This window comes from Amaranthus tricolor, chromosome 7, assembly GCF_026212465.1.
Source record: "Amaranthus tricolor cultivar Red isolate AtriRed21 chromosome 7, ASM2621246v1, whole genome shotgun sequence".
NCBI classification, from domain to species: Eukaryota; Viridiplantae; Streptophyta; class Magnoliopsida; order Caryophyllales; family Amaranthaceae; genus Amaranthus; species Amaranthus tricolor.
This window is the reverse complement of record NC_080053.1, coordinates 29,160,044-29,172,647: the sequence shown is the minus strand read 5'-3', so window position 1 is coordinate 29,172,647 and position 12,604 is coordinate 29,160,044. Positions and strand designations below refer to the sequence as shown.

Below are 12,604 nucleotides of genomic sequence, written 5' to 3'. Positions count from 1 at the left end.
TAATGAATGTGTAATAGTTGATTTGGGGCAAGTAAAAAAGGAGAAAGTATCTCTTAACATAGGTTGCGTATTTCGAGATCGACAAGTCTGTTAGGAGGTCGTCGTTTTGAGAGACGTTTTTCAAACTCAACCCATTAAAGTCTAATTAAATTAAAAATAATGATGTGCTCACCAAATTAGGGATGGTCTCTCAAAGAGACCATCTCTCACAAGAATTTGTGTTTCGCGATTAATCGATAATGGTGAATCTAAGATGTTACTCCCTCTGTTCCTTTTTGTTTGTCCATTTTACCTTTTACACGCATTTTTTAGCAAATTTTTAAGCGTTAATATCTCTAAGTGATAAAAATTATATATTAAAAACTTTACATCAAAACAAATCTAATAAGATCTCACATGAATATATTTTATCTTCAATATATACTTTAAAAATCTAATTTAAATTTCTCTTTCTTAAAGTGGATAAACTTAAATTGGACCAACAAAAAGGAACGAAAAAAGTAGTATAATATGAGCTAAATAATTTTGTGTATGTAAATTTAGTCAACTCGACGACCAATTTTCTTATTACATTGCTATGTTATATAATTCAATATTAATTCAATATTTACATGGTCTATAATCGAATAGCATGGTCTTAGCCTAAACAAGTCAAATCATAGATTCTCCTCTGAATATCGATACAATTATCGCAATTATATTATTGTTGGCATATTCTTTTATTTTCTACTTAAATCCTTCAAATTAACTCTTTAAATAAAAATGTGCATAATACAATAGCGTAGACAAAATCCATTTAGATATTTACGTTTGCTTATCGTCTCATTCACAAAATCATTACTCTTTATTTTATCTCTACATTTTTTTATTTAATTACTTTTTTTTTCCATTTACTTTAAAACATACTTAAAATATATCTAATAAAGAATATAACAAATTTATTAAGAAAAAAAATAGATAATAACTTCTCAATCCCCAAAGTTATGTTCCACTTTCTTATTTTAAATTCATCTTGTCTTATATGAAACCTCATCATGAAACCGATCCGTATAACGGTATAAGTACCTGTACCTCATTTCTCTAATTGAATCACCTTAAAATTGTAACTGATCACTTTAATACACTAAACGTATATGATTCAGCCTAATAAAATAATCTTACAATAAAACTATCTCATTTAAAAATTAATGTATTAAATCGGGTTATTTTCATTCTAATTTTGAATTTTATTATATTTCAGTGATTTCAGTTAATTGAATTAATTTTAAACCAATTTAGTAGGGAGAAGTAGCATAAAGAATGAGTGGCACGAACTTCCCCACTTACACATTGGAAATTGGCGTGCATCTCCCCTCCGGCACAGATAATGCTTCGCTAACTATCATGACTTAAGCGATCATCATTATCATTAAAATATGTCGTATTTAGAGGAGAATAAAATAGATTTTTATTATCGTCTCTTATTTGTTAGTATTATTGTTTGAATTTATTTTCGCACCTTTATTAATATGTATATTTAATTTGAAATATTTTTTTCATTTCATTATATATGTTATAGTATTTTTTTAATTTATTTCAAATTAGTTTGCTATTTACTATTTTTGACAAAAATAATAATATAAAAGTTTATTTGATGTTTACTTTTTTCCCATCTCATACTTCTATATCCTTTACATTCATCCCTTTAAGAGTTATAGTTGTCTTCTTATCACAAATACACTAGTTCCTTAATTTTTTTCACAAAATCCATTAGTAGCAAGAAAATAAGTAGAACATAAGATGTATCTCTAATTATAAATAAATAAAAATTATTAAAAAATTTAAAAGTATTAATAAGATAATCTAATTTTATCTAAATTATAACATTAATCACATTTCCTAAAAATTAAAGTTCAATTCACTTTGTCCGCTCCTTTACCCTCCCTTTCTTTAAGTCTATTTTTGAAAAAAGTATTTTTTTATTCTGAAATACTCGCACTTAATTATGATATATTTTGTGTAAAAATATCACTATTAATAACAACTAGTAAGTATAATGAAACAGAGATAGTAGTTTTTATTAAAAAAAAAAAGTTTCCTCCATTAAAACCAAGCACATTAGAAATTTCTTATATCATTATTTGCCTTTATTCCTTGTTTGTCCTAAACGAATCAAACGACCTAGAATCGATGTTAAAGGAAAAAAGACAATTCAATAATTGGAAACTCATAAAATTATTCATATAAATTGAAAGGAATCCAAAAAGGATAAGACTTCAAAGAAGCAAACACTACCTAAAAAAAGTCAAATCAATGCATAAAAGGGTGGGTTCGCTAAATGTTTTAAGTAGCGTTTAGTGGTTATTTTAATTAAAATGCTACTTGATAGAAAAATTAGTGTTTAATAAAGTAGTGTTTTATTTAAAATTTAGCTGTTTGACAATTGTCTACAAATGATAAATGATAATTATAGCGTTTAAAATAGCAATAAAAATTTTAAAAGTAAAAAAGTAATAAGTTCCATTATTTTTTTATAAGTTAAGACTCACTGATTTTACGAAAGAAAAACAATTTATTACTGCATATATTTTTTATCTTTCTTTAATTCTTATTTATATTTTGTTTCAATTTTTTTTTTCTTTTAGTCATATCTGTATAATTTTAATATTTTTAGTTCTCACTATTTTTTAAATGTTTATGTTATTTTCCATTGTATTAATCTCGAAAGGGACTAATATCTCCCACAATTATTGAAAAACAAAGGACAACAAAAGCATCTTTGAAAAGCATATTCTCAATTTCACTAATTTTAGGCTTTAACACACATTAGACGGATGCATGGGCGGGCAGGCAGGCAGCTATGTGTTCCAATGGTTGACTGCGAGCTATTTTCGAAAATTGGAATTAACTCCGTCTCAATTTAGTTGTAACATTAGAAGTATATATACTATTCATTTAACTCTCTTAATCTGTAATTAATTTTTAATTTATAAGTTAAAATATAGTCAAGTGGGATCTTATTTGATTCGTCTCGGTCTAAAGATTATTAATATCAAATTTTTATAATTTTTTATTATACATATTGAGAATTAAATTAGTGTATTGGACCGCGTGAAAATTCCTTACGTTGCAACTAAAACGGAACGGAAGAAGTACCTTGTAATACTCTGAAAATGGTATTCACTTTATAAATTAATATTATTTTATATTTAAGTAGGATTGACTTTGTAAAGAAGTAAGAGGAGTTTATGCTTCGGATCCATCCAAAAATTTAAAAAACAACGGTTTAATGTTTAATAGTTAAAGATTTATAATAGTACAAAATATTAATTAGAGACCAATAATTAATGTTTTACCCTTAGTCTCTTAAATTTCAATGCCGACCTGTATATGATATAAGTCATAATAAAATTGCTTAAATAATAAAATTTTTAACAATTTTAAACCCTCTTATTTATACATATAGATTGGATTAGAGTTGTTTATGAGTGGGCTACTCGCCAGGCTTGATCCACCAGTCTCGAAAAACAGGCAGACTTGGACAATAAATTTGAAAAATTTTAATATTTGGAAGGGTATTACCCTTCCACTAAGTTAAACGAGTGAGTAGCGACACAAAAAATAATACCCACGGGTAAACCCATTCGTTCACTTATTTTATAAATATACAATTTTCTAAAATTTATTTCATGAGATTAATTATTTTTATGCTAATGCTATAGTTCACAAGTAGGCATTTTTATTTTCATACTTAGCTCTACTTTTCTCTTAGGTGCAATAAATCTTTGATCTTACTAGTTGGCTATTCTCGATATAGCACACAAGAGACAACCATACTATAGCCTTAATCCAAACAATATAAAAAGTCGTAAGTTTTGAACTAACAATAAGAACATAATAATTTGTAACTGTCAAAATTTTTTGAAATCGTTCACACCTGTAGAATCGAACCGGTGGAATCGAATCGTGGAATTGTAAGATTCTACAATAATCTTAAATTTTTTGTCTAGTCATAATTATTCACCTCAGTAGTTTAAGTTTATTAATCAAAGTTTCATTCACTTCATTTTTAAGAATAAAATAGAAAAATATTTAATAATTAGTTTAAATCTTCATATCAATTATCGATGAAGAATTTTTTTTATAATTATAATGATAGATCGTTAAATTGTAAGAAAAATTAGTACATAAGAAAAATTTTAAAAATTAAGAATAAATTTGTAGAATCGGATCGTTAAATCGTAGAATTCGTGTTACGATTCTACCTCTACAAATTTTATTTTAATTAAAATCGTAAGATTCTACCAATTGACGATTCTACCTACGATTTGAATCGATCGCTTATTTTTGGATCGTAAACTCATAAAATTGTAGATCAGAATCATAATTTTAATAACCATAATAATCGTTATTTACTTAATTATAAATAAAATTAAAAACTCATTTTAGACCCGTTGATAAATTTTGGACAATAAATCCGTTACCAGGCCAAACCCCCATATTAACACGTATCATAGGATCCACTCTCTATAAATAGTAGTACACTCTACTTCTATGCTTTCTACCTCAACTCCTCTTCTAAATCTTTAATTTCCTGTTTCTCTTCCTCTATTGTCGGGTACAAATTTTAATCTTTCTCATACTCTAAATTTGATACCGTACCTTTTCCCTTATCATATCATTCATATTCAAATTGCATCAAACTTTATTTTTGATTTGATTTTTGTTTTTCATATTAAAGTAGATAATTTTGGATGTTAATGATCAATATTTTGTGGGTATTTACATTCATCTGACTTTATTTTCTGGGAATGATTTGTTAGATTGAATTTTTTCGTGATTGGATCTGGATTGAAGTTTAATGGCGCGGAATGTAGAAAAAATGGCGTCCATTGACGCACAACTGAGACTTTTGGTTCCTGCAAAGGTTTCCGAGGATGATAAGTTGATCGAGTATGATGCTCTTCTGTTGGATCGATTCCTTGACATTCTCCAGGATTTACATGGGGAAGATCTTCGTGAAACTGTATGTTTTTGTTCTTTACTTTTATGATTTGCTCTTTCAAATCTTTTTAAGCATGAAATCCTGTGATTTAATTTGATTAGAAGTTATAAATCATGTTTATTTGAAGATCCATTTGATTTGAAGATAAATATTTCAACTTTTCTTGTAGTTTTTGTTTATATCATGTTGGATTTGGGTTAAAGTTAGGATGTTTTGTGGGTTGATGTAAAAAAGGCTTCAAATTGGGAAAATCATTGATATTTTCTATGAATGAGACAATATATGATGATTAATTTGTATTAAGGTTGGTTATTTTGATAAATGATAACATGGGTATTGATCACTTGATTGATTAGACTAGCACTAGATGATTTTGTTTTGGGTTGAGTTGGTAATTGGTAGTGAGCATGTTCAAGGTGTTCGATTGTGATGCCCTTTTAAGTAAAAAGGCGTCAAATATTAGTTTACATTATTTAAGGTTTAATTTAGTTACATGTTTTAGGCCTCAAAATTTTGAAAGAATGCAAAACAAATGGAATCTCGTAAACTATTGTATATTCTTACTCCGCCCCTGGTCGGTGATTAATCGATCTACTAAAGGTTTACTCCTCCCTAAATGGTTATAATTCATGTAGGTACAAGAATTGTATGAGCTTTCAGCTGAATATGAAGGGAAAAGGGATCCCAAGAAGCTTGAGGAGCTTGGAAATGTGCTCACAAGCTTGGATCCTGGTGACTCCATTGTTGTTGCAAAGTCATTTTCTCATATGCTTAACTTAGCCAATTTGGCTGAGGAAGTTCAGATTGCTTATCGTCGTCGAATCAAGAAACTGAAGAAGGGTGATTTTGTTGATGAGAATTCAGCAACTACTGAGTCTGATATTGAGGAGACTTTTAAGAAACTTGTAGGGGATCTTGGAAAATCTCCTCAAGAAGTTTTTGATGCCCTTAAGAATCAAACTGTTGATCTTGTCTTCACTGCTCATCCTACCCAATCTGTTCGTAGATCCTTGCTTCAAAAGCATGGAAGGTTTGTTTCTAGTGAATCTGATTGTTACTTGGAGTAGTTTGGTTTTTGCACATTGCATTGCTTTCTTTATTGGGATATTTAGACCATTGTAATTGTTGATAAAATGGTTATAAGTGATCACATTTTAGGGTTATAAATTATCAATTTAAGACAATATATTAAGCCAGCCCAATGGAGATGGTCTCATAGTGAGATTGTGTCATTTTTGAATTTGTGTATTGCACAAGCTTTTGTATGAATGTATGACTTATTACAATGTGTTTCGTTTAAGCATTGGTTGGATCATAATGGACTATAATAAAATGATTTATTAAATCATGTGAACTTTTTGTTTATGTGAACTTGTGCTCAATGTTTGTTACCAAAGGTAATCGCAAACAACCTTTTTTATCACTAATAAGAAGGTTGCGTATACCCAATCCCCAAACACCTATAATTAGGAGCCAGTTAATAACATTGGGGTAATGTTATGTTGCTGATTGGTTGGTAATTCTAATTTGTATTGTTTTATCTTTTAGGATAAGGAACTGTTTAGCACAACTGTATGCAAAGGACATTACTCCTGATGATAAGCAAGAGCTTGATGAAGCTTTACAAAGAGAGGTAATAACATTTTATCTTTTGTAAACTACAGGTGTAAAGAAGCCATGTTTGTTTAGCATACGTTATTATTGTACTTATTCATGCAAGTGGACTATGAGAATGGGTGGATGGTGGGGCTGTGTTAGGAATCACAAAAAGAAGTCTTTGCCTTAAAACATTCAAAAAGACAGTAAAAAGGAAAGGATATTAAGGGGGATATTGGTTTATTATTATTCTTCTAATGTTCTCTAATTACTTGTGTACTCTACTCCTTCCATCCAAAAGTAGTTTCCACATTGCTCAAAGTGTCACATGATTCGCTAATCTCTCCGCAAATCGCGAATCGGAAAAAGCGAAATATGGTCAGTTTTGGGCTATTTTGCAACAATTTTGAGCGAATTCCGAATTCAAAAGGCGAATTTTCTAGTGAATTATGTTACACTGCTCAACCCTGTCTATTAGAAATTTGTCGTGATTCCAAGCATCCTTTTTTATTCGATATAAATCGTACTTGTTCTATTCTTTCTTTCTCAGTTCCATCTGAAATTTAATAGGAATTTAGTCTCGATTCTTCACCATTTTGGGAAGTGTTTACATACATTACATTACATGTTTATGAAGGGTGACTAACATTTTTCAAGCATTAAATTATATTTTGATTTCCTTTTCTGTTGAAGTGTATGTGGACTGAAAGTTAGAGGAATATGTAATATCTAAAGCATATATGTTAGGTTCAGTGTATTGTGACCTTATGATGACTTTAGTGTATTAAATGTTGTTTTGATGGGGTGATTTATTATTATTTGGCCACAAAGGGAAGTGATGGTGATGGCATGTAGTTTTTTAATCACCAGAATCTTACAGATGAATAATTTTGCTGCATTATTAAGTCAACTCTAGTATTACTGGCTGAAAAGAATGAATTATTTATGCATTATTGTATGTCCATTTATGCTGAAAACAGCTTGAATTTACTGAAGGCATTTGTAGAGTTTTTCTTTTAATGTCTCCAAGTCAACATAATTTGAATATATCTTGGTTACTATTTTTGGCATTTAGATACAACAACTTGCCCAAACATGATATACAATAGCAACAATGTGAATGAAAAATGTCTTGGAAAATGTTTGAACTTTAAAGTATAATTGAAAGTGGCTTAGTAATATATTCTTTTAACTTCTTGAAGAGTAGTCATATTATGTGTATAAAATTCCTTTATATGATTCTTATGAATGAAAAAGTTCCAGATATTTGTTGAACATGTGGTTCAAAAAGGCTTAAGGGTGCATTTTTTGTTAGTAGACAATGGTGTAGGTTTGATAGATGGGTTGTATGTTGATCTCATGCCCTTTGACCTTAACAATTCCAATTAGTACTTTTATAGGACCAGGAATTATCACTAATACTGGGATATCAGATAATGATTGTTATTATTTTGATTCCAGGGTAAGAGAGGGGGAGGGGGAATTGTTCTTTCTGTAGGCGATGAGAATCAAACCCTTATCACAAGGTGAAAAGGAAAACTTTCAACCATTTGGTCAATTCATGATTTTCGTTTAGATAATTACCGAAGTGCTATTTTCAGACTGAAATTTGGAACCTTAGCTTTCTTGTCAAATTAGGTGGTAGTTTGTCGTGGGTTCTAAACATATTGCAAAAACGTGGTGACGACAATATGTGGTTATCGTAACGCCAAATATCGACCAAAAGCACAAGATATCCCTTAAAACACAATTTTTTACACCTTTACAACGCAAGAAATATCAACTTGGCGTTTTTGAAAACCTTTACTATGCGGCCGACGCGATGTGATGCGGCCTTGTTTTTGCACTATGGTCCTCAATTACAACCTTTTCTCTTTCTTCTAGTTACCAAATCTTTACTTATCTATAAAACACAAAACCCTATGGAGACATGTCACTCTCTCCCCCTTATTTCCTTTCCCTCAAGAAAATCAAGGAACCGATTCTAGTGTAAAAAACCTTTATGTTCATAATTAGAAGGCCCATATCCTTTTGCTGATTGTTCCATTGTCATTTTTTAATATTGGGAGTATATCAAACATGTAACTATGGCCTATTACGACTTAGGAGAATCAAATCATATATAGGCTGATTATTTGTAATGTTTACTCAGATCCAAGCTGCATTTCGTACCGATGAAATTCGAAGGACACAACCGACTCCTCAAGATGAGATGAGGGCTGGAATGAGTTACTTCCATGAAACAATTTGGAAGGGAGTTCCCAAGTTTTTGCGTCGTGTTGATACTGCTTTGAAGAACATAGGCATTAATGAACGTGTTCCCTACAATGCTCCTCTTATCCAATTTTCCTCTTGGATGGGTGGTGATCGAGATGGTATGTTCTCTTTCACATGTCTCTTATATATGCTCTGCTTTCATGTTCAGAATAATGGGAATCCGTGTAATTGATACAGGTAATCCACGAGTTACACCGGAAGTCACTAGGGATGTATGCTTGTTAGCAAGAATGATGGCGGCTAACCTATACTTCTCTCAAATAGAGGATCTCATGTTCGAGGTGAAATGATATTTTATTAACATTGATTATTCAGTTTCTTCCGTCTTTTCTCTTTCCATTTTTTTTCGTGTGCTCTTGTATATATCTGTGCGGGATCAACTTCAAAAGTTGTCCATGAAAAATCTAAAATCATCATGCTCCCCTCTGCAGTTGTCTATGTTCCGTTGCAGTGATGAACTCCGAAGTCGTGCTAACGATCTCCATGGCTCCTCTAGAAGGGATGCCAAACATTATATAGGTACTTTTTTTGATAATCAATTCATCACTGTACTTTGTAGCTTTCGACCGTTTACCTTATTTAACCAAAATTTCTTCGATCTTTTTAGTTTTGACTTATTTAACCAAAATCGTGTTATACAATTTACCGTTCTTTAATGGATAGGTGTAAGTAGTATTCCTTTTGTTTTATGCCTTAATTAGAATTTAGAATGATAAAATATGAAATACTCGCTTGTAATTCTTGCTTCCTGCAGAATTTTGGAAATATATTCCCCCGAATGAACCATATCGTGTAATCCTCGGTGATGTGAGAGATAAATTGTATAACACCCGTGAGCGTTCTCGCCAGCTGCTATCTCATGGTACTTCAGATATACCAGAAGATACAACGTACACTAATGTCGAGCAGGTAAATTATTCCCACAAGCCAAAAGTCTTACGAGTGAAATCAGTATATAAAACCTTGTAGCCTGTGCACTAACGTGTTCCCTTTTGTCGATTCAGTTTTTGGAGCCTCTTGAGCTTTGCTACCGATCTCTCTGTGCCTGTGGTGACAGGCCAATTGCTGACGGAAGCCTCCTTGATTTCTTGAGACAAGTTTCCACTTTTGGTTTATCACTTGTCAGACTTGATATTCGTCAAGAGTCGGACCGTCATACCGATGTCATGGATGCCATCACCCAGCACTTGGAAATCGGTTCTTACAAGGAGTGGTCAGAAGAGAAGCGTCAAGAATGGCTTCTGTCAGAATTAAGTGGAAAACGTCCATTGTTTGGCCCCGATCTTCCCAAAACTGAAGAAATTGCTGATGTTTTGGATACTTTTCATGTCATTTCAGAGCTTCCGTATGACTGTTTTGGAGCGTATATCATTTCGATGGCTACAGCTCCGTCTGATGTGCTTGCAGTTGAACTTCTTCAACGTGAATGCCATGTGAAGCAGCCGTTGCGGGTTGTGCCTTTGTTTGAGAAGCTTGCTGACCTCGAGGCTGCTCCAGCTGCTGTGGCTCGGTTATTCTCGATCGAATGGTATAGAAACCGAATTAATGGAAAGCAAGAAGTTATGATCGGATATTCAGATTCAGGGAAGGATGCTGGACGTCTCTCCGCTGCATGGGCTTTGTACAAAGCACAAGAGGAGCTTGTGAAGGTAGCAAAGGAATATGGTGTAAAGCTTACTATGTTCCATGGTCGTGGTGGTACTGTCGGAAGGGGAGGTGGTCCCACCCATCTTGCTATTTTGTCTCAACCTCCCGACACAATTCACGGGTCGCTCCGTGTTACAGTGCAAGGAGAAGTTATTGAGCAATCTTTCGGTGAGGAGCACTTGTGCTTTAGAACCCTTCAACGTTTCACTGCAGCCACTCTCGAACATGGTATGCATCCTCCGATTCCCCCAAAGCCCGAATGGCGTGCTCTTTTGGATAAGATGGCCGTTGTAGCCACTGAGAAGTACCGCTCCATCGTTTTTAAGGAACCCCGTTTTGTGGAGTATTTCCGCCTGGTGAGCTCCCCTCTACGTTAATCTCACTTCTTTCGGAGTTGTTTGTCCTTCAATTAATTTACATGTTTTTGATGTCCAACTTTTTAAATATAGGCCACGCCAGAGACGGCATTGGGTAGCATGAACATTGGAAGTCGCCCTTCGAAAAGAAAGCCAAGTGGTGGTATCGAATCACTCCGAGCCATCCCATGGATCTTTGCTTGGACCCAAACAAGGTTTCATCTTCCAGTGTGGCTAGGATTTGGAGCTGCATTCAAACACGCAATCCAGAGCGACAAAAATAATCTGAACATGCTTGAACAGATGTACAATCAGTGGCCCTTCTTTAGGGTGACTATTGATTTAGTCGAGATGGTTTTCGCCAAGGGAGATCCCGGTATTGCTGCTCTATATGATAAGCTACTTGTTTCCGAGGAATTGCAGCCTTTTGGAGACCGATTGAGGCAAGATTACGAAGATACAAAGAAACTTTTGCTCCAGGTAAAATAACTCGGCTTCGATCATATACTTCGATATTTTATTAAATTCTATAATTCATAATTGTCGCCCCTGTCGATAATCAATTTACTGTACTATCTACTTATTTAAGGTTTTCGTTCGTGTTTCTTTTATGGATTTGGGTTGCCGTCTTCTTTCCCTCCCAGACCCTGATCATAGTTCTTATGGGCGGGATACACTGGGTACAATCATGATAAATGATGTTCGTGTTGCTTTTATGACAGATCGCTGGACACAGAGAAATTCTTCAGGGTGATCCTCACTTGAGGCAAAGACTCCGACTTCGTGATCCTTACATCACAATTATGAACGTATGCCAAGCCTACACGCTAAAACGTATTCGAGACCCTAACTATCACGTTCAGTTGAGACCTCACATCTCGAAGGATTATATCGATTCTACCAGCAAGCCTGCCGCTGAGCTAGTCAAATTGAACCCGTCAAGCGAATATGCTCCCGGTCTTGAAGACACCCTCATTCTCACAATGAAGGGTATTGCAGCCGGAATGCAGAATACCGGTTAATTCAAAACACCGCTCGATATTTCTAATTTTGCATCCGTTAGAGTTTGTCTTCTTTGTGTTTCGATCTTGGCCGGGTTTTTATTCATGCTCGAGCTTGACTGTCTCCTTGACTGATTTTGTTCATGGAGCATATTTTCTGGACTGATTTCTTACTGTTGTATTATTGTCAAACTATAAGTTTCTTGTAATCTTTGCAGTGATCACTGATCAGTAACTGTATTCTGAAATAACGGGATTTATAATAATTTAATAAAATTGCATTTTGTTCATTTTGCTTTTTTAATAAAATGTGAATAATTTAGAGATATAGAGAGATTTATTATTATTATGAAGTATTTGGAATTTTCTTTACCTCCTAAATCCCATCTTTTCCTACATCATTGTGATGATGAATTGATGATTTTGCCCAAGACAAATGGCATGAACTATGCAATTTTTTCTGAGCAAAGTTGAGACAAATGGCATTAACAGACGGGTGGTTCTGAGTATGTGCAAGATGTTAGACTGTATATGGCTTTTAAATTTAGGAGCCTCAAATATTAGTTGACATTAGTTTATATTGCTTTTACTTTAATTTAATTATATGTTTAAGCCCCAAAATTTCAAAAAAAAAGAAGAAGACTAATAAGGTCTAAAGTTTATAGTGTAGTTTTGCTTCGCCTCTGAGCATGAACACATGCAATTTTGTAAGGGTCATATTTAGACTTGTGCAACGGCTGAAT

The 12,604-nt window shown here is 33.0% G+C and overlaps 1 protein-coding gene across 1 annotated transcript; it reads left to right on the top strand.

Annotated features, from left to right (window-relative positions):
• The first annotated feature begins 4,460 nt into the window (after positions 1-4,460).
• Positions 4,461-12,151, top strand: LOC130817473 (phosphoenolpyruvate carboxylase 2). The gene is made up of 11 exons (XM_057683195.1): positions 4,461-4,597; positions 4,803-5,005; positions 5,620-6,014; positions 6,533-6,617; positions 8,733-8,955; positions 9,035-9,138; positions 9,289-9,376; positions 9,612-9,766; positions 9,862-10,860; positions 10,954-11,340; positions 11,583-12,151. Exons 2-11 carry the CDS (start codon positions 4,841-4,843, stop codon positions 11,880-11,882), a joined length of 2,901 nt encoding a protein of 966 aa, XP_057539178.1. The 5' UTR covers positions 4,461-4,597; positions 4,803-4,840; the 3' UTR covers positions 11,883-12,151.
• Positions 12,152-12,604: the final 453 nt, after the last annotated feature.